This window comes from Erythrolamprus reginae, chromosome 11 (assembly GCF_031021105.1).
Source record: "Erythrolamprus reginae isolate rEryReg1 chromosome 11, rEryReg1.hap1, whole genome shotgun sequence".
In the NCBI taxonomy this organism is placed as follows: domain Eukaryota; kingdom Metazoa; phylum Chordata; class Lepidosauria; order Squamata; family Dipsadidae; genus Erythrolamprus; species Erythrolamprus reginae.
This window is the reverse complement of record NC_091960.1, coordinates 37,635,281-37,655,404: the sequence shown is the minus strand read 5'-3', so window position 1 is coordinate 37,655,404 and position 20,124 is coordinate 37,635,281. Positions and strand designations below refer to the sequence as shown.

The window sequence follows — 20,124 nt, the reverse complement described above, 5'->3', positions numbered from 1 at the left end:
TCCTGCTACAAAAGCGGGTGGAAACCTTTCCCGAAAACAACGTGGATGGAGATCGTCCGGGGAAGATCGGCTTCTTCTGCTTGGAATGCGACGAGGCCTCTATGGTCCCTTTTCTTTACCGCGGGTGGTTAACAGAGGTGCCCGGAAACGGATTTGTGGTTACTGGGAGTCCCGGAACGGCCGGAAACTGCGGCTGTTGCGCCTCGGGTGGGCGCGGCTTCAATGGCGTGTCAAAGGTCAGTAAATATTGGTGACGTCATCGGCCAAGATGGCGGAAGGGTGAGCTTCAGTGAGATCGCCGGGGGCGGCGCCGCTGCGAAGGAGGGGGCCGGGCGGAGGGAAGGGGCGAGGGCTCTCTGGGCATGTGAAGAGCGCCCGGCCGTTCCCTCCGCCGTCTTCGCGCTCGGGTGGCTGAGGATGAGGCGCTGGCGCTGCTGGGATAGTCGGGAGAGGAGCTGCGGGGCCGCCCTGGGGAGAGGCGGGGGGCCCGGGTGAGGAAGCGCCGGCGGGAGAGGCGGGACGGGCGCTGAGGCGGCGCCAGGAGGGTCCCCGAGCGGCTGGGAGAGGAGCCGCGTTGGGCCGCCTGGCCGCCCGGGGGTCGGGGAAAGCGGCGCGGAGGGGCTGAATCCTGAGTTGGAAAACGGCCTTTTTAAAGTCCTTCGGGCTTCTGCTCCGTTCTGACCTGTCGAGCATGGAAGTTTGAACGTTGCTTGTCAACCAGAGCCAGGCTGGGGGGATTCTGGGAATAATAATAATAATAATAATAATAATAATAATAATAATACTGTAATAATAATAATAATAATAATTATTATTATTATTATTATTTAGATTTGTATGCCGCCCCTCTCCGAAGACTCAGGGCAGCTCACAACAGAAACAATACAAATCCAAAATTGAAACAATTTAAAACCCATTAATATAAAAACAGTCATACATCTCATACAAACCATACATAAAGTGGAAACGGCCCAGGGGAATCAATTTCCCCATGGCTGACGACAGAGGTGGGTTTTAAGGAGTTTGGGAAAGGCAAGGAGGGTGGGGGCAATCCTAATCTCCAGGGGGAGTTGATTCCACAGAGAAGGCTCTTCCCCTGGGCCTCACCAGACGACATTGTTTTGTTGATGTAAACACCCCTCTCCCTCCCTCTTAGAGCGGCTGAGGTTGAGAAACTTGGGGTGAAAGAGGAACCTTGACTTCCACTCCCAGCTGGCTGGCTCAGGAATTCTGGTGCTTCAAGTGGACAAGTCGCCAAAGGGCCCAAGACCCCCCACCTCTGGCTTAGAGGGTGGGGAATCCAGCAAGCCCACATTCTCAGAGACCGGCTTCTGCCGTGACCAGTGAGGTCCCACATAGTTGGTCTCCTTAGGTCCCGTCGACCAAACAATGTCGGCTGGCGGGGCCTAGGGGAAGAGCCTTCTCTATGATGGCCCCAGCCCTCTGGAATCAAGTCCCCCTGGAGATTCGTACTACCCCCACCCTCCTCACCTTCCGAAAGAGTTTAAAAGAGTCATCTCTGCCGCCAGGCCTGGGGTTCTGTAGATCTTCCCCCCTGAACAATGAATGATTTAGTTTAAATGTTGAATGAATGATATTGATCATTTTTTAATTAGAATTTTAAAGATTGTTTTTTAATGTATTAATTGGATTGTTATTATTGTTTCTTGTTTTTCTTTACATGCTGTGAGCCGCCCCGAGTCCTCGGAGATGGGTGGCATACAAATCCAATTAAATCTTAAATCTCTTTCTGCCAGCCACGCCAAGGGTAGGCAAAGTTGGCTCTTCTATGACTTGTGGGCTTCAACTCCCAGAATTCCTGGGCCAATCATGCTAGCTCAAGAATTCTGGGAGTTAAGTCCACATGTCATAGAAGAGCCAACTTGGCCTACCCCTGAGCCAGGCTAAGTTACCTGCTGAAGTGTGCGCTCACAACCTAACTTTCCTTTGTCCTGCCAGAACAATTGATGTTTACTTTGTTGCTTTTTTTTTACACATGGCAAATTCAGGAAGTTTGAATTTGATGTTAAAGGTAGTTAGTTGGTGGTTGGTTGGTTCGGGGATAGGCAAAGTTGGCTCTTCTATGACTTGTGGACTTCAGCTCCCAGAATTCCTGAGCCAATCATTCTAGCTCAGGAATTCTGGGAGTTGAAGTCTATGTGTCATAGAAGCACCAACTTTGCCTACCCCTGGGTTAGTTAGTTAGATTTATGAGCCGCCCAACTCCAAAATGGACTCTGGGTGGTGGACATGGTAAAACCGTAATAACAATAAATAACAGTAAAACCCCATAATAAAGCCATAATAACAATAAAACCCCATTCACTAAAAAGCATTCATCAGTTCTAGGCCGGAGCAGAGAACTGTGGCTCAACGGCCCCAGGCCTGCCAACATAGCCATGATTTTAAGGCCTTTCAGAAGGCCAGGACAGTGGGGACCGTGGGGATCTCTGGGGGAAGCTGATTCCAATAAGCTGGAGCCGCCACAGAGAAGGCCCTCCCATGGCCTGGAGAAAGCCAACCCTGTGGGTTCTGATCGGCCACTGGGAAGTGTGAGGCAGAAGACAGTCCCGTGAATAATCTGGTCCTAGACCATGTAGGGTTTTATAGGTGATAACCAACACCTTAAATTGTGTCCAGAGACCAATAGGAAGCCAGTGCAGCTCACGGACTTATGAAGTTACATGGATGTACCTTGGTACAGCTTGCACAGCTGCGTTCTGGATCAGTTGTAGTCTCCCAGCCCTCATCACCCTGGACATTTGTATTGTCATGCAATACAATACATTTGAATATTATTAATGTCCTGCTTTTCATTGCTGTGCCCCTCAATTCCAATTGAGAATTTGTTTAGAAACAAATTGGGATCACTTAAGTTTGTTACCTATTAAAAGAAAAAAATATTTTAATGTTTGCTAATATCTTAATTTGTGTTTTTTTAAACCAAACATTATATCAAATAATGATTGCAAAATTAATTCATACAAGGTCCTGGAATATGATTACAATTGTTGAAGGTACTCCAGTTGACAGGATTCAAGTACTGTAATTCACCAAATGTTAAAACATAGTTAGAAACTATTCAGCTAGTTTAATTTTGAATAGTTTAGAAACTATTCACGTAGCCTGGCCAGCTCATTGGCTAAGACCATTGTCGATCAGAAAGGTTGGCAGTCCAGCGGTTTGAATCCCTAGTATAGGTCGCCTTGTGAGCAGGGGTTGGACTAGATACCTCCAAGATCCAACTCTGTTACTGTTAAATGTATATGTATAACTAAACAATGTTGCTTGGCGGGACCCAGGGGAAGAGCCTTCTCTGTGGCGGCCCCGGCCCTCTGGAACCAACTCCCCCCAGAGATTAGAATTGCCCCGACCCTCCTTGCCTTTCGTAAGCTGCTTAAAACCCACCTCTGCCGTGGGGGAATTGAGGGGGAATTGAGATCCTCTTTCCCCCTAGGCCTTTACAATTCTATGCATGGTATGTATGTATGTATGTTTGGTTTTTATATTAATGGGTTTTTAATTGCTTTTAGTATTGGATTACTATTGTACACTGTTTCATTGTTGCTGTTAGCCGCCCCGAGTCTCCGGAGAGGGGCAGCATACAAATCCAATAAATAAATAAATAAATAATAAACATGTTTCTCCTGTAACAGGGAAGATGGCGGCTGGTGGAGGAGCTGGCTACAGCAAAGCCTTCAAACAGTCAGGGACAAGGTAGGCAGAATTTTTGGAATTATGTAATAAAGAGCAATGTCTTGAAGGAGCGAATTTGGGGATGCTTCTTAATTTTGAAGTATATTGATTGCTTGAATCCTTGATAAGATTTTTTAATTTCTGTATTACTGGTCAATCATTATTTTTGCAGGAAAGATTTTGCTTGTTCTTTGCAATGGAATGGGGGGGGGGGGGGGGGGTTAGGAGTCCAGACTTGAAACTGGGTCTGTTGGCAAACTGCTTCTCTCTGATACTCTTTTCTCCTCTCTTCCCCTCCCCCAAACTTCCATATAAGTTTTAGAATTAATTTGGTGCACGTGGCTGCACCAAATTAAGGATGAGATGCCAGTTGAAATTCCTGTTTGTTGACAGACTTGCCAGGAGGCTTTGAACAAATCACCTGCCTTTGCTTCATCCAGTAGTGAAGTCTGGTTAATAACAGTGCCTTACTCACCTTGTTAAAAATCCAGTAATGACTCTAAGCTATTTTGTCTTTTAAAAGCTTCCCCCATCAATTAAGTACAATTTAAAAAGCATCCAGAACTCCCTCTTGTTGCTAATCAGATGCTTAACTTTAAAACATTAAAGTAGAACGTGCTAACTTGGCTGGAAATGGTATTCTCCATTCAGCATAAATCCTGGAATTGTAATACACGAGTACTAATTAGGCACTATTATTAATTTGAGCCTTTTTTTCAAACTGGAAAAGTATATTTTACTTAATATATCGGAATAAAAATTGTGTGATAAAACAACAACTGAGCCATCAGATATCTAGCTTTGATTTTTTTAAAGATTCTGTTGTATTCTGGGTCATTCTTTGTCAATTGGACCAGGTGTCCACTTGACTGATTTTTGCAGCCTTATTTGAAAAGAAACCATCACAAAAAAAACATGTATGATAGAAAAAAACCGTGCTCTTTCTAATGAAATAAAAATGGAGATAATTGAAGATGAGAAAACAGAGAGCTCTGTTTTCTCACCTTCAATCATCTTCATTTTTATTTCACTAGAAGGAGCACGTTTCTTTCTATCATATATGTAGTTTTTGTGATGGTTTCTTTTCAAATAAGGCTTCAATTTCACCTGGTCCACTTGACAAAGAATGACCCTTACTGGTCATGCATTGGAGTGATCAGAGATTTCTGCCTCCACCATTGCCATATCGCTGCACCTTCTTGCTTAAGTAACAACAATTCTGCAAAAGCTCTGATCTATCACACAATAGTCAGTGCCCCCATGCTCTCTCTCCACAGTCTACAGAGGCCTTGGAGTTCATGAAACGTGATCTGACAGAATTCACCCAGGTGGTCCAACATGATACAGCCTGCACCATCGCTGCTACGGCCAGTGTGGTCAAAGAGAAGTTGGCTGTAAGTAAAGGGTCCAGTTACTCAGATGCAGGTGTGCATTGCAAGGGAGGAAATACTGGCAAGGTTTCTTTTACATTTTATTGGGTTTTTATTTTCATATATACATCAATCTCAACACATAAACAGTGTATCTCTGATTATAGTTCATTTTGATACACCACCACCACCATCATCATCATCACCACATTAGTCAAACAAACATTAATCCTAGTATTGATATGCACGATAGTTTTAGAGTAGTCATTCAATATTTAAGTGTTCTATTTCATTCATTCATTCATTCATTCATTCATTCATTCATTCATTCATTCGGTTTTTATGCCGCCCTTCTCCTTAGACTCTGGGCGGCTTACAACAGGTTAGCAATAGCATTTTTTAAAAGAGAGCCAGCCTATTGCCCCCACAATCCGGGTCCTCATTTGACCCACCTCAGAAGGATGGAAGGCTGAATCAACATGGAGCCAGTGATGAGATTTGAACTGCTGACCTACAGATCTAGCAGTCAGCTTCAGTGGCCTGCAGTACTGCACTCTATCCTAGTGTTAATACACATGTTTATATTAAAACATAGTGCTTCCTTATTTGGTTGTTTGAAGTCACAATATGCCATTCAAGTCATATTGTTTAAACATACCTAATGATACCATCATTCTCTCCTCTTCGGAGAAGGGCAGCATGCAAATAATAATAATAATAAAAAAATAATAATAGTAATAATAATAATAATAATAATAATAATAATAATAATAATAATAATAATAATAATAATAATATTTTAGGTACACTATGTACACTGAGAGCATATGCACCAAGAAAAATTCCTTGTGTGTCCAATACACTTGGCCAATAAAATTCCATTCTATTCTATTCTATTCTAAAAACAATATATTTAAGTCCAATGCTGCTCTTCAGAAAGTTCGATAATCATAGTTCTTTACATTTTAGGATTATTAATCAGTTCCATTTAAGTAGCCCAGACAGCTTCCACAGTGAAAAATCGGTTTACTTTACTTAAGAGTCTTCTTTATTCTCACAATGCTGTCCCCAGTAGTCCTACAGTAGATAGTTATAGAATAATATCTATCACCACAAACCTCCAGATGATTATACACTGCTCAAAAAATAAAGGGAACACTCAAATAACAACACATCCTAGATCTGAATGAGTGAAATATTCTCACTGAATACTTTGTTCTGTACAAAATTGAATGTGCACAACAGCAGGTGAAATTGACTGTCAATCAGTGTTGCTTCCTAACCTTTCCTTAAACTTTGTAGGATGTTACCCTCCCTGCTTCCTATGGCTTAATGTTGCTTGTTTCATTGTCTCTTTTTGTGTATGTAAAGACGGAAAACACTTCTGGGGCAACGGAAAAAGTGAGGAAAGGACTCTCCAACTTCCTGGGTGTCATTTCAGACACATTTGCGCCCTCCCCAGATAAGACCATTGACTGTGATGTCATAACCCTGATGGCCACTCCATCTGGTACCACAGAGTTGTATGACAGTGCCAAGGTACATTGCAGCCCCCCCCCCCCCAAAAAAAACCCTCCTAAAATAGAGCTCTTCCCCCTGCTGTGAATGCCTCTTGCTCATATATTTACCTGTCTGTTCCCTTCCAGGCTCGGCTCTACAGCCTTCAATCTGACCCCGCCACTTATTGCAACGAACCTGATGGTAAGTGGAGATGTAGTCAGACACAGGGAAGCTTGGAGAGAGAGGAATTACATAGAATTAAATTCCTCTGGAAAATAGGGGAGCCATCTACAAGATGATGAGTGCAGTTCCTGTCATGTTTTTAGTGTTCATAAAAGGAAACCTTTCAAGAGTACAAGTTGCTATGACCAAAAACAGGTCTCTAGCTTTCAAGCCTACAATGGAAAGTAGATCCCGGGCAACAGGTGGGAAGCTGGCAGGCAGGTGATATTATAATGGGGAGGCCACAAGCAAGCAAGCATGGAAAAAAATCTGAGAAATTTGTAAAATTATCCAGGCGGGGGATGGTTGTGGGGCTTGCTTGTGTGGGTGTGGGTGTTTGGCAAGAGTTCAGATCCTCTCTTCCATCACTTCCAAGCTGGAGGGCAGAGAGGGAATATGTCCCATGTTCCCCTCTCCTGTAGTGGGCAGTGGTGCCATGTGGACATTGCTCTCTAGCATTGAAGGTGATGATGGCGTATTGTTTCCTGTGTTAGGCCAAGCATGCTGGTGGATTTCTCGGTAAGGAAGACAAATGAATTGGGATTTTTTTATTCTAGGAAATAAAAGATGGAGCATTATAATGATATGTTTGCATACGGTAGTTAGGGAATTCTCAGTGCATTTGGTGTGTTGTGATAGGACAGATGTGGGTGCCAGTTTTTAATAATTCTGAGGTTTTAGAATCAGATTTTATGTTTGGGTTTTTCACATGTTATATTTTGTATTTATTCTTGTTTTGAGTCTACGGAGAAAGGCAGCCTAGAAATCCAAATAAATAAATAAATCCCCGCCCTCCCGTGCCTTCTCTTTCTAGTATTATTATTATTATTATTATTATTATTATTATTATTATTATTATTATTATTATTATTATTTATTAGATTTGTATGCTGCCCCTCTCCGCAGACTCGGGGCGGCTCACAACAGTGATAAAAACAATACATGGTGACAAATCTAATAATTAAAATCTAAATGCTTCCTTAGAACGTTGATTTGGTCCATCGGTCTCTTCCTGTCTTGTTATTTAAGTCTGTAACTTCCCGGACAAAGGAGGAAGGTCAGCTGTGAGAAGCCTGTGTCCTTTGATCAGGAGGCAGGGATGTGGCCACAGGTCCAGCTTTGTCAGTGAAGAAAATGAGATTTAGTTTTATGGGCTGTGTGATTGTGGCTATTATCCTTTGCTCACCTTGGCATAGCTGGGGTGGTTTGGTGGACATAGTATTTGCTCCCGCAGGACCCCCCGAGCTCTTTGAGGCCTGGCTTTCGCACTTCAGCACGGAGGACAAGAAAGGAGAGATATCGGAGTTGCTGGGAAACAGCCCATCCATCCGCTCCCTCTATTCCAAAATGGTAAGCTTGGCTCCTTGGGTTCTTCCACCTTTTCTTCAGGTTTATTGCTTGAAAATACCTCTAGCATTATAGAAACCTAGAAGACTGACGGCAGAAAAAGACCTCCTGGTCCATCTAGTCTGCCCTTATACTATTTCCTGTATTCCTCCCCCCAGATATCAGAGTTGCCCCCACCCTCCTAGCCTTTCGTAAGCTCCTTAAAACCCACCTCTGTCGTCAGGCATGGGGGAATTGACATGTTCCTTCCCCCTAGGCTTATAAAATTTGTGTATGGTATGCTAGTGTGTATGATTGGTTTTTAACTTGTGGTGTTCTTAAAATTAATTTAATATTGGATTTGTCTTGTATTGCTGTTGCTGTGAGCCGCCCCGAGTCTGCGGAGAGGGGCGGCATACAAATCTGATTAAACTAAACTAAACTAAACTAAACTAAACTTTACCTTAGGATGGACCTATGTTTTCTCACGTTGCTTCTGATCTTTCCCCCAACTAACCTCAGATTGTGTCCCCTTGTTCTTGTGTTCACTTTCCTATTAAAAACACTTCCCTCCTGGACCTTATTTAACCCTTTAACATATTTAAATGTTTTGATCATGTCCCCCCTTTTCCTTCTGTCCTCCAGACTATACAGATTGAGTCCATGAAGTCTTTCCTGATACGTTTTATGCTTAAGACCTTCCACCATTCTTGTAGCCGTTCAATTTTGTCAATATCTTTTTGTAGGGGAGGTCTCCAGAATTGAACACAGTATTATTCCAAATTATATGTTCCTTTAACTGGTTTAGCAGGTTTGTGTGTGATATGGAGGCTTTGGTCTCTGCAGAATAGGCTGGAAAGCTCTGGAGTTTTTCTTGCCACGAAAAAGCAGAATTGAGGGAGCAAACCTCCTTTTCATCCTCTGGGTATTTGCTCTTAGAATTGCTGGCATGGCTTATTTATATACAACTGTTTATAAGAGACAGGGTGGAGCAGTGGTTAGAGTGCAGCACTGCAGGCAACTTCAGCTAACTGCTAGCTGTAGTTCAGCAGTTCAAATCTCACCACCAGCTCCAGGTTGACTCAGCCTTCCATCCTTCCAAGGTGGGTCAAATGAGGATCCAGATTGTTGGGGGCAGGAGGGAAGTGTTTTTAATAGGAAAGTGAACACAAGAACAAGGGGGCACAATCTGAAGTTAGTTGGGGGAAAGATTAGAAGCAACGTGAGAAAATATTATTTTACTGAAAGAGTAGTAGATCCTTGGAACAAACTTCCAGCAGACGTGGTTGGTAAATCCACAGTCACTGAATTTAAACATGCCTGGGATAAACATAGATCCATCCTAAGATAAAATACAGAAAATAGTATAAGGGCAGACTAGATGGACCATGGGGTCTTTTTCTGCCGTCAGTCTTCTACGTTTCTATGCTGATTCTCTGTCAACCACTTAGAGAGGGCTGTAAAAGCACCACAAAGCGGTATATACGTCTAAATGCTATTGCTAACCTTTTTCGAGCCCTTTGTCCACTTATGGGTCATCCCTGTAGGATTGGTTAATGCACACATCCACAAAGGCGGGGTTGCAAGTGTGGCTTTTTGCATCGTGGGTGAAAGAAAGGCAATAACAGTTTAGGAAAGTTTACGCTTCTCTCCCCCCCCCCCCCCCAACCTCTCGTGGCTCTTAGGTGCCTGTGGCCGTCTCCCACTCGGAATTCTGGCAGCGGTACTTCTATAAAGTGCATCAGTTGCAGCAGGTGAGTTTGGGGCAGAAGCTGTGGTTGTGTGGGTGCTGGCTCGCTCCTTTGCTCTCGGGCCCCATTTGGCAGCAGAGCCCGTCGGAGCGTGGCTGACCGCTGTGCCTGTCCTCTCTCATCCCAGGAGGAGCTCCGGAGGGAGGCTCTGAAGCAGAGGGCAGAACAGAGTGTCCACTCGGAAGACCCAGGATGGGAGGAGGAGGAGGAAGGTAAGGGAGCCCCCGGCTCTGGCCATTCCCTGAAAGGGCGGCCGCTCGGTTCCTGGCCTGCAAGAAGTCTTGTCCCATTCAGAGCTGCCCCCGATGACCTCTCTGCAGGATAGAACACGGAGGGAGGAGGGCAGAGAGAGGCCAGGTAAGGGGCTTAGGATACACCCTCCAAAGGCAAGAAAAAGGGGCAGCCCCCCCCCCATGAGCAACACTTGATGTTTGTCAGGATGCCTAAGCAACCAGGAAGGGGGAGGAAATGGCTGACTCAGAAAAGTTCTTCTTCTGGGGGCTGCAAGGTGTAGATGGATCATCTGGGCATCTTTCTCTTTAATAATAATAATAATAATAATAATAATAATAATTTATTAGATTTGTATGCCGCCCCTCTCCGAAGACTCGGGGGCATTGTGGGCCTCATGATACCACCAAAGTGGGCAGAGGTAGCCTTTTGAACCCATTTGAGGCCGGTCAGTGCGATTGAAAAGTTTTAAAAAAACCAGTCCCATAAAATTCCCCCTTTTCACACCAGTTATTATGGGTTTTATCATTCCTGTGGCCCTTTTCCCCCCTACGCCCTCAGTGTCTCTTCTCCTTCTCTTGACCCAGAGGAATTCCTTGGATCCTCTTCCTCTTCCTCCTCCTCGCCAGCTGCAATCCAGGCGGCAGAGTCTTCCCGGCCTGCACTGTCGGCTTCCCCCGTCTTGGCAGCAGAAGCCGTTCCGACCCTGGAGGCCTCGGTGGAGACGTGGGCCACGCTGAGCCCCACCCGGGCAGAGGCCACCCCCTCCGAAAGCAGCGAGAGCCTCTCCCTGGTGACGCAGATCCGGAAGCCCCCCGCTGGGCCCGCCTCCCCCTTACAGACTGGAGCCCCCCGTGCAGGGGCCGGGGACGATTCCCCCAAGCTGCAGGGAGCTCGCAGAGACGAGCAGGGGGCCAAAGCAGGGAAGCCCCCGCAGCCTTCTCCGGCTCCCCAGGAGTCCAAGGCCGCCTCGGAGCAGCCCAAGGAGCCCGCCGAGAGCAAGCCGGGCAACAGGGTGGAGACTCTGCGAGAGGAGGCCCCGCTGGACCTGCGGCTCTTCGAGCTCAACTCGGACAGTGGGAAGTCCACCCCTTCCAATAACGGGAAGAAAGGTGAGGGGCTTAGTTGTGTGTGTGTTTGTGTGTGTGTGACTTTCAACCTCCAACCTTGATGGAACCTGCCCATCTCAGTTTAAATCAGTGTTTCTCAATTATTTTCTGTTACACCCCCCCAGGAAGAAGTAAACATTTCGCGCCCCAACAATTCTCCACCGGGACGAATGTTTGCAATATTCAGCACATTTTCACTGAAAAAAACTCAAGCGGCCTATCAGCGTGATTGGGGTGCAATGTGTTTAAGCAATGCCTCGATTTATTTGGCATTATTATTATTATTATTATTATTATTATTATTATTATTATTATTATTTATTGGATTTGTATGCCGCCCCTCTCCGTAGACTTCATGCTGTCCTCTGCCAATATTTTTAGACGCAGTAAACATCCCGGTCTTTCCTTTTCTCCCACCGTAGTCACAGTGAAGCCAAGCGCTCCATCCGCTTCGTCCTATTTCCTCGTCTTAGCTTTCGGGAGACTTCCGTTTGTCTCATCATCTCCGTCTCTCTCCTCCTTTCTTTTCTTCCCTGTGAAACATTTTTCCACGGTGTCTCTTAAGGGCTTGTTATCTGCACTTCATGTCTCCTGCTCTGTGCTCTGTCTGCTATTGTTCGGTGCAAAGGCCCCCTACTCCCTGCAGCAAAAGAAGCACATTCCCTGAGGTCATATGCCCCCCCTGGCATCGCTCCACGCCCACGCCCCACTATTTGAGAAACACTGGTTTAAATCACGATGGTCATAAAACGGGTCACCTACACCAGTGTTTCCCAACCTTGGCAACTTGAAGATATTTGGACTTCAACTCCCAGAAGTCCAAATATGGGAGTTGAAGTCCAAATATCTTCAAGTTGCCAAAGTTGGGAAACACTGACCTACACGACTGACCCAATTTTATAGCCTTTTCTTGTGGTCATTAGGCGAATGCCATGGTCCTTAAGTGAATCCACAGTTTGCTATGGCCAGTTTTGCTGGAAACCAGAAGTAAAAGCTGTGGTTCACTCTGGCCATTCACCCATGTAGCCTTAGGTGTTCTCAGCGGTGGGGGGAACCCTCTTGGCCTGGGACCGGAGAAGACACAGACGGCCAGTGGGGTGAGAAGGGATGTTTATGTAGAGCAACGACAGCTGGAATTGTTTCAGTGCAAGAGACATTTTCAAGCTTTGAGGATTCTGGGAAAGTAGCCAGGCTGCTGCATTTAAGGAGGCTGCTTGTCATGTGCTTTTTTAATTGTTGCATGCGAATCTGGATAGTCTGGAGGACAGAAGGAAAAGGGGGGACACGATCGAAACATCATTTAAATATGTGAAAGGGTTAAATAAGGTTCAGGAGGGAAGTGTTTTTAATAGGAAAGTGAACCCAAGAACAAGGGGACACAATCTGAAGTTAGTTGGGGGAAAGATCAAAGGCAACGTGAGAAAATATTATTTGACTGAAAGAGTAGTAGATGCTTGGAACAAACTTCCAGCAGACGTGGTTGGTAAATCCACAGTAACTGAATTTAAAGAAGCCTGGGATAAACATAGATAAGATAAAATACAGGAAATTGTATAAGGGCAGACTAGATGGACCATGAGGTCTTTTTCTGCCATCAATCTTCTAGGTTTCTATTTAAGGTTCAATGGCTGCTTGCTAAGTGTTAGAGTTCATTGTTCGATTTCAAAGGCCTGTGCCTGGAAGGCGCAGTGGTTAGAGTGCAGCACTACAGGCTTCTTCCGCTCGCTCTCGGCTGCCTGCTGTTTGGCAGTTCAGATCTCACCAGGCTCAAGTGGACTCGGCCTCTCATCTTTCCAAGGTGGATAAAATGGAGACCCAGATTGTTATGCTGACTCTGCAAACCGCTTAGAGAGGCTGCAAAGCACCGTGGAGCGGTATATAAGTCTCAGCGCTATTGCAGTTGCTGTTTTGCAGCGGAGCATTTGTGGTGTTTTCTTTCCTGTTTCAGGCTCGAGCACCGATATCAGTGAGGACTGGGAAAAGGACTTTGACCTGGACATGACAGAAGAGGAGGTTCAGCTGGCCCTTGCCAAAGTGGACGTCTCTGCAGCCGAGGTAACCGCTTGGGGAGAGTTTGATGCAGCTGAGGAAGTAATGGGGGGGAGGGGGCCTGGCCTTGCATAATTCCTTCTGTTTGCTGGACCTTAGTTGAGCGGAACAAAACCCATTTGGCATTTGATGCGCCTTTCATAAAATCCCGTTAAAGGACAGTTGGCTAGCACGGGACACTTTTCCCCACCTTGGCCTGTTAATTTGAGGCTTTTGTTTTATTTATTTTATTTATTTATTAGATTTGTATGCCGCCCCTCTCCGAAGACTCATTATATGTAGTATGGCAAAAAAGCAGCATTATTTGGTCAGCTTCCCATTGTCCGATGACCCCACTCTCAGATGTGTTGATTATCTAACCGTCCTTGATAAGGACACTGTGTCCTAGATTGCAGCCTTAAAACGATGTTCACAAGAGATTTTGGGGGGTTCCCACATGTTTCTGTTCACAAGGAACTGGATATGTTATTTTGGAAAACCATTATTTCTGAAAGGCTAAAATGTATTCCAGAATTCCCCAACCGATAATAATTTTTATAAAGGAAACCAGCCATGTCTAAAAGCCAAGTCTTAGAATTTGCCTCTGGCCACCAAGAACCAGTGTCAGAGCTGCGTATTTCAGAATCGTGAACAACCCCCCCCACCACTTGCCTCTCTCTCCCGGCCCCCTCCTTGAATTAGTCCATGGTGGCTCAGCTTCATTGGCTGATTGAGGCTGAGGAGGAAGTAGATGGACTTCCCCCTCGGTCAGACCAGTATTGCAGAAACTCTTCTTGTGGTCTAGAAACACTGGTGCCCAGGTGGGCAAAGAAGCCCCTCCCTCAAGAAAAGCCTCAGCAGGGATGGAGCTCTGGGCCATCAGTTCATGGCCTGACTTATCCCTAGTTGGATTTGCAAGATATAAATAAGCATGTTTAAATTTTAAAAAAGAAAACAAACTTGAACTCCTACTTGGTTGGTTTGTACACACACACTACACACCATACAGATGAATGGGTGAATGTCCATCTAAAAGTTCTTTCCATTCAAATTGAGCTGCCTTTTATATTGAAATATATGCTCCTAGTAAACCAATGGAAACGGCAGTTGAATGTTTCCAAATGTAAAATAATGCACTTGGGGAAAAGGAATCCTCAATCTGAGTCTTGCATTGGCAGTTCTGTGTTAGCAAAAACTTCAGAAGAGAAGGATTTAGGGGTCGTGATTTCTGACAGTCTCAAAATGGGTGAGCAGTGTGGTCAGGCAGTAGGGAAAGCGAGTAGGATGCTTGGCTGCATAGCTAGAGGTATAACAAGCAGGAAGAGGGAGATTATGATCCCGCTGTATAGAGCGCTGGTGAGACCACATTTGGAATACTGTGTCCAGTTCTGGAGACCTCGCCTACAAAAAGATATTGACAAAACTGAACGGGTCCAAAGACGGGCTACAAGAATGGTGGAAGGTCTTAAGCATTAAACGTATCAGGAAAGACTTCATGAACTCAATCTGTAGAGTCTGGAGGACAGAAGGAAAAGGGGGGACGTGATCGAAACATTTAAATATGTCAAAGGGTTAAATAAGGTCCAGGAGGGAAGTGTTTTTAATAGGAAAGTGAACACAAGAACAAGGGGGCACAATCTGAAGTTAGTTGGGGGAAAGATCAAAAGCAACGTGAGGAAATATTATTTTACTGAAAGTAGTAGATCCTTGGAACAAACTTCCAGCAGACGTGGTAGATAAATCCACAGTAACTGAATTTAAACATGCCTGGGATAAACATAGATCCATCCTAAGATAAAATACAGGAAATAGTATAAGGGCAGACTAGATGGACCAGGAGGTCTTTTTCTGCCGTCAGTCTTCTATGTTTCTATGTTTCTAACCTTCTGATTGGGGGAATAATATCTTAAGCAGGAACTTGAGCGAAGGTAACGTGTGGGCAGGATAAAGTTACAACCTTTGTTTAAAGATACCTTGATATGAAGGTGAAGTTGGCCAACCAGATTAAACTAGAATGCTTTAAATGATGATCCATTCTGCTCCATTGTGGAATTCCTGCCCGGGTTTCCACTCAACCTCTTTTCTAAAACGGCACCTTTGTTGAACACTGTCTGTCTCTCTTTCTCTCTCTCTCTCTCCCGTTTGCAGATGGAAGACGAAGAATGGGAGGACTGGGAGTAACAGGGGCCTTTGCTCTCCACGGGCTCCTGGGACTCGGCCCTGCCCCTCCCTCCCCCGCGCCCCCACCGCCCAGCGTGAATTAAATCACAGACCAACCGGTTCCTTTCTCTCCTGTAGAAGTGTTTGGGGCTGGCTACTCCTCACCCCTGCGCTAGTCCTCTTTGGGAAGGTGGGCTAGGAGCTTGCTCAGATCCTGACGGAGGCCAAGTTGCCCAGAGGGGCTGGAGAGCGATGGATGGCGCCCCTTCCCCAAGTTCAGTGGATTTGATCTCAGTCGCTTGCTTCCTTTGGCATTTTAGAGTGGATTGTTGTGGGGTGGGGGTGAATTCTCCCTGTTGGATTGATCTTAGGAAATAATTAGGATTCTTCTACCTATCTCTTTTCTGTCTGGTAGCTTGCCAGGTTGTGTGTCTTGAAACCCACACAACTTAAGGATTTGAAGGAGCAAAATCTCTCTGCTTCCCTGTGTGAACTCCAGTCTTAAGAAGAAACTCTGTGAGGCATTTGTGGCTCCTACAGACACACACACACACACACACCCTCCCGAAGACTCATAGTGCCTGATTTGGAATTAACTTTTGCATAAATGAGCCCATCTCTCTTCTCCTGCCCCCAAGTGTAAGCTGGTCCATTTTTCCTGGGAAGTGAAGCACTTTTTACAAGTGGAATTATTGTTCCAAGACCATCAGATAATCCCATGGAGGATCTTGCATGGATTCCAGTTGTGTGTTTCCAGGGGAAAGAGGCCCAGAGGACACTCTAAGGTCTCTTTGAAAGGGCCCCAGTGGGGTCCAGCACATCCCTGGAGCCTCGTGCTCTGCAGTGTCGCTTGGACTCAAGTGTCCCTTGCCTCATTCGGAAGAGGCAGCCTGGACCTTCCCGGAATCATCTTCTTTTGCCAAAGCTTCATAACTGTCTTCCCCTGTTGGGGGCATCGTCTGCAGACCCTCCTCCCTACCTGGAAGTCCTGGGGATGCAAGGCCCTTGTGCTGAGAGGTTTGGTTGTTCTCCACCCTTGTCAGAGATGCTTCCTTATCTACATTCTCTCTAAATAATCTGTACAGACGTCATCTCTCTCTCTTATTTTAGGGAAAGTGGGGGGGGCAGAGTGGTGCTCCCCCCTTTTGAACTGCTTCAGATGTAGCTATTGCTGCCTTGCGATGGAATCTGACTGTAATTAATTAAGTCTCACTTTAGAACTCATCATGCTTTAAAAAAGAATGGGTCCAAAAGGCAGATGTATCTTCTTGGGATACCACAAACCAACCGGTGTTCCTCAACCCACAGTGCTGGTTTTGAATAGAACCAGTGCCAGGTTGCCCCTTGAAGTGGCCCAAGACCCCTGCTTTCACTCCTTTGGGATGGATTCTGACTGGAGCCACCCAGCCTCCTTTGGTTCCAGTGCTTCTGCATGACAGCAGCAGCCAGTAACTGACAGCTGCTCTGACCGTCTCCAGGCTAAACCTTTCCCTCCCTCAGTGCAGCCTTCAGTGGGTCCCCAAAGGGGAAGGAGAGGAAGGGAGGAGTTGAGGCTGCTCCCCTCTTTCCTCTTCCTTGTTATAAGCAGCAGCTGAGAGAGGAGACCCCTTGGGAGAGTGACTCTTGTCCGCAGGGTAGGGGAGGGGAACATGGTGCCTGGGGAAGCTGCTTGGTCTCAGAGCCACGGAGGGGCTTCTGATAAGATAAAAGAGGGGGGCTCTCGGGGCTCCCCTGCACCACCAGATCATGGGAATCGGTATCTGCCTGAAGGACAGTTGACTTAGGGGTCATCCCTGAAGCTAGAAGACACTAAAGAGGAGGAGGAAAGATTCCCAGGTTGGTCATCCATGGGAAAAGGGAGCCAGGATGTGACTCTGCGTGCAGGTGGCTGTTAGAAATTGAAGGCGTGTGAATAGATGTGTGGCGATCTATGAACACGGCTCCGTCGGAAGAGCTTCTGGACGCTCTGATTGAAAATCACAGCTGGGAGTGGACTCCGTGGCAAACCAAAAGAAAGCTTGCGGTTCTGGAATATAATTGAGTGCTTAAAAACAAACAAACATGAAGATATTTGCCTTGAACAAGGGCCAGTTCCACCACACTCCCGAGAAAACTGCTCTTTTGGATATGTCAAGCTCAGCTTTCTGGATCGGGAGCATATTTGTCTTGGAAGGACCTCTGGGGATCTCTCCTAAAGGGCTGAGCCACCTCCAAAGAGGGTGTAAATGCAGGAACAGGCCCACCTGGACCAAGCCTCGTTACTGGACAGTCCAGAAGAGCTGATAGGTAAGTGAGCAGGAGAGAGGGTCCTCGGAAAATCACCCCACCCCCCCGTCTCTCAGGCTTTGTGGTGATGGGACAGAACATAGGGGAGGCTCAGAGAAAGGGTTCCTCCACCTCGGGGACCGGTGGGCTGGCTGCGCTGTGGTCACCCAGGCCCCCCGAGATGCTTTGCCCTCAACAGGGAGGGGTTCCCATGTGCGGCCAGTGGCTGGAGTTGAGAAACGTCGCTCCAGGGCTTCGCATTGGTGCTGGGAGACGTCCGAGGGCTCCGGTTTCGTCATAATTACTTCATTTTCTTTTTCTCGGTTGTGTGCAATATTATCTCATTTTTAAATTATACGGCATCTCCCTGGACTGTTTTCTAGCTGGGGTGAACAAGTGACTCTAACGGCTGTTAGTTTTGTAATTATGACTTTCTCTTCGCGTTTTACAAATTTGCCATTAAGGGCAATTAAAGGAGTTCTACAGAAATGGCCATATTGGTTTTGTCATTCTTTTCATCCTCTTCAGTTTTCGAACATGTATCTCGGGTGGCGTGGGCCTTAATCTGTGCCAGACACAATGAGGGCAAGCAGCATTGCCACAGCGGAACTTGGCAGTGCCCCAGAGGATTTGATTGACAGGCACACTTCCTGATCAGTCAGCCAGAAGGCCAAGGCAGGTGGCGGTGAAGAGGCTCCCCCCCCCCGCCAACCGGCCTTGCCAAGTTCATAAAGTGAAAGAGGTGTCGGACTACAGCTCTCGGCCAAAGCCAGTCAGGCCATTGGCCGCACTGACCGAAGGGGATGTCATAGGACCAAAGCTTGCAATGGAAGACATTACTTCAAGTGGAACTTGAAAATTCAGAATATTGTGCAAAAGTTCATTTATTTCAGTAATGCAACTTAAAAGGTAAATAATACATAATAATAATAATAATAATAATAATAATAATAATAATAATAATTGCCGCTATATCACGCAGTCGTAGGTGCTTGGGAAGCGCCCGACTGGTGATGAAATACGAAATCCAGCATAGTGATCTCGTTTGCTGTGTTGTACTGACATAATAATAATAATAATAATAATAATAATAATAATAATAATTCGCCACTACATCACGCAGTCCTAGGTGCTTGGGAAGCGCCTGACTGGTGATGAAATACGAAATCCAGCATAGTGATCTCGTTTGCTGTGTTGTACTGACATAATAATAATAATAATAATAATAATAATAATAATAATAATAATAATTTATTAGATTTGTATGCCGCCCCTCTCCGAGGACTTGGAGCGGAACTTAATATATGAGAGAGATTCGTTACATGCAAAGCAAGATCATTCAAGCTGTGATTTGTCATAATTGTGATGATTATGGGGCACAGCTCATGAAAACCCCAAATCCCCCATCTCAGAAAAATAGAATGTTATGTGCGGCCAATAAAACAAGGCTTGTACACAGAGCAATATTGGACGTCTAGATAGTATAAGCATGCATATGTACTCAGTACTTGCTTTGAGCCCCTTTGCAGCAACTACTGACTCAATGTGGCGTGGCCTGGAAGCTATCTGCCACATTGCCAAAAGCACAAAACCCTGATTCAGTGACCGTAGGATTCCTGTGCTTGATTGGCCAGCAAACTCGCCTGACCTGAACCCCCTGGAGAATCTCTGGGGCATTGCCAAGAGAGACATGAGAGACATGAGACCGAACAATGGAGAAGAGCTGGAGGCCGCTATTGAAGTATCCTGGTCTTCCATAACACCTCAGAGCATCGTGCATTGAGTCAGTAGTTGCTGCAAAGAGGCCCAAAGCAAGTACTGAGTACATATGCGCTTATACTTTTCAAAAGTCTGATATTGTTCTATTTCATTGCACGTAACATTCTAATTTTCTGAGATGGGGGATTTGGGGTTTTCATGAGCTGTGCCCCATAATCATCACAATTATGACAAATCACAGATTGAACTATCTTGCCTTGCATGTAACGAGTCTCTCTCATATACAGTATTAAGTTTACCTTTTAAGTTGCATTACTGAAATAAATGAACTTTTGCACGAGGTTCTAATTTTTTGAGTTTCGCCTGTATTGGGAGCTCTCCCAATATATTTGCTAACTAAGGGAGCTCAAAATAATTAGAAAACAAACCATTTTGAATTTGAAATGCCCCATTTTGTGTGAGTTACTCTGGGAAAGGGGTTCTCTTGTTAATTTGAGAGTGGGCGTCTCAACCTATAGAGTCCTTCGCTCTTGAAACAACGGTTTTATCTGTTCCCCAAATTTTCAAGACAGCCTGGTTTGCACTTAAAATGAGATTTCCAGTTTCTTTTCAAATTCAAAATATTTTGTGTAGCACAAAACAAATCCTGGAGAGGCCATCACTTGTTCGAGCCCAAGTTAGTTCCTGGCCCTCTCCAGGTTCTTTATTTCTGTCTTGGGGTTCAGAAAAGCTCTGCCCCAGAACATA

General features: G+C 45.5%; 1 protein-coding gene across 9 annotated transcripts in view; it reads left to right on the top strand.

Moving 5' to 3' along the window:
* Positions 1-20,124, top strand: part of BSDC1 (BSD domain containing 1) — a 34,737-nt gene continuing 14,613 nt past the window's right edge. For 3 of the 9 annotated variants that reach the window (XM_070764471.1, XM_070764469.1, XM_070764470.1), the window contains exons 1-10: positions 287-491; positions 3,657-3,717; positions 4,974-5,090; positions 6,438-6,605; positions 6,713-6,767; positions 8,023-8,138; positions 9,800-9,868; positions 9,993-10,077; positions 10,684-11,208; positions 13,154-13,260. In XM_070764471.1, the coding sequence (XP_070620572.1) occupies positions 418-491; positions 3,657-3,717; positions 4,974-5,090; positions 6,438-6,605; positions 6,713-6,767; positions 8,023-8,138; positions 9,800-9,868; positions 9,993-10,077; positions 10,684-11,208; positions 13,154-13,260 (1,377 nt within the window). In that variant the 5' untranslated portion in view covers positions 287-417. The other 6 variants (XM_070764473.1, XM_070764472.1, XM_070764467.1 and 3 more) reach the window with 6 other exon arrangements.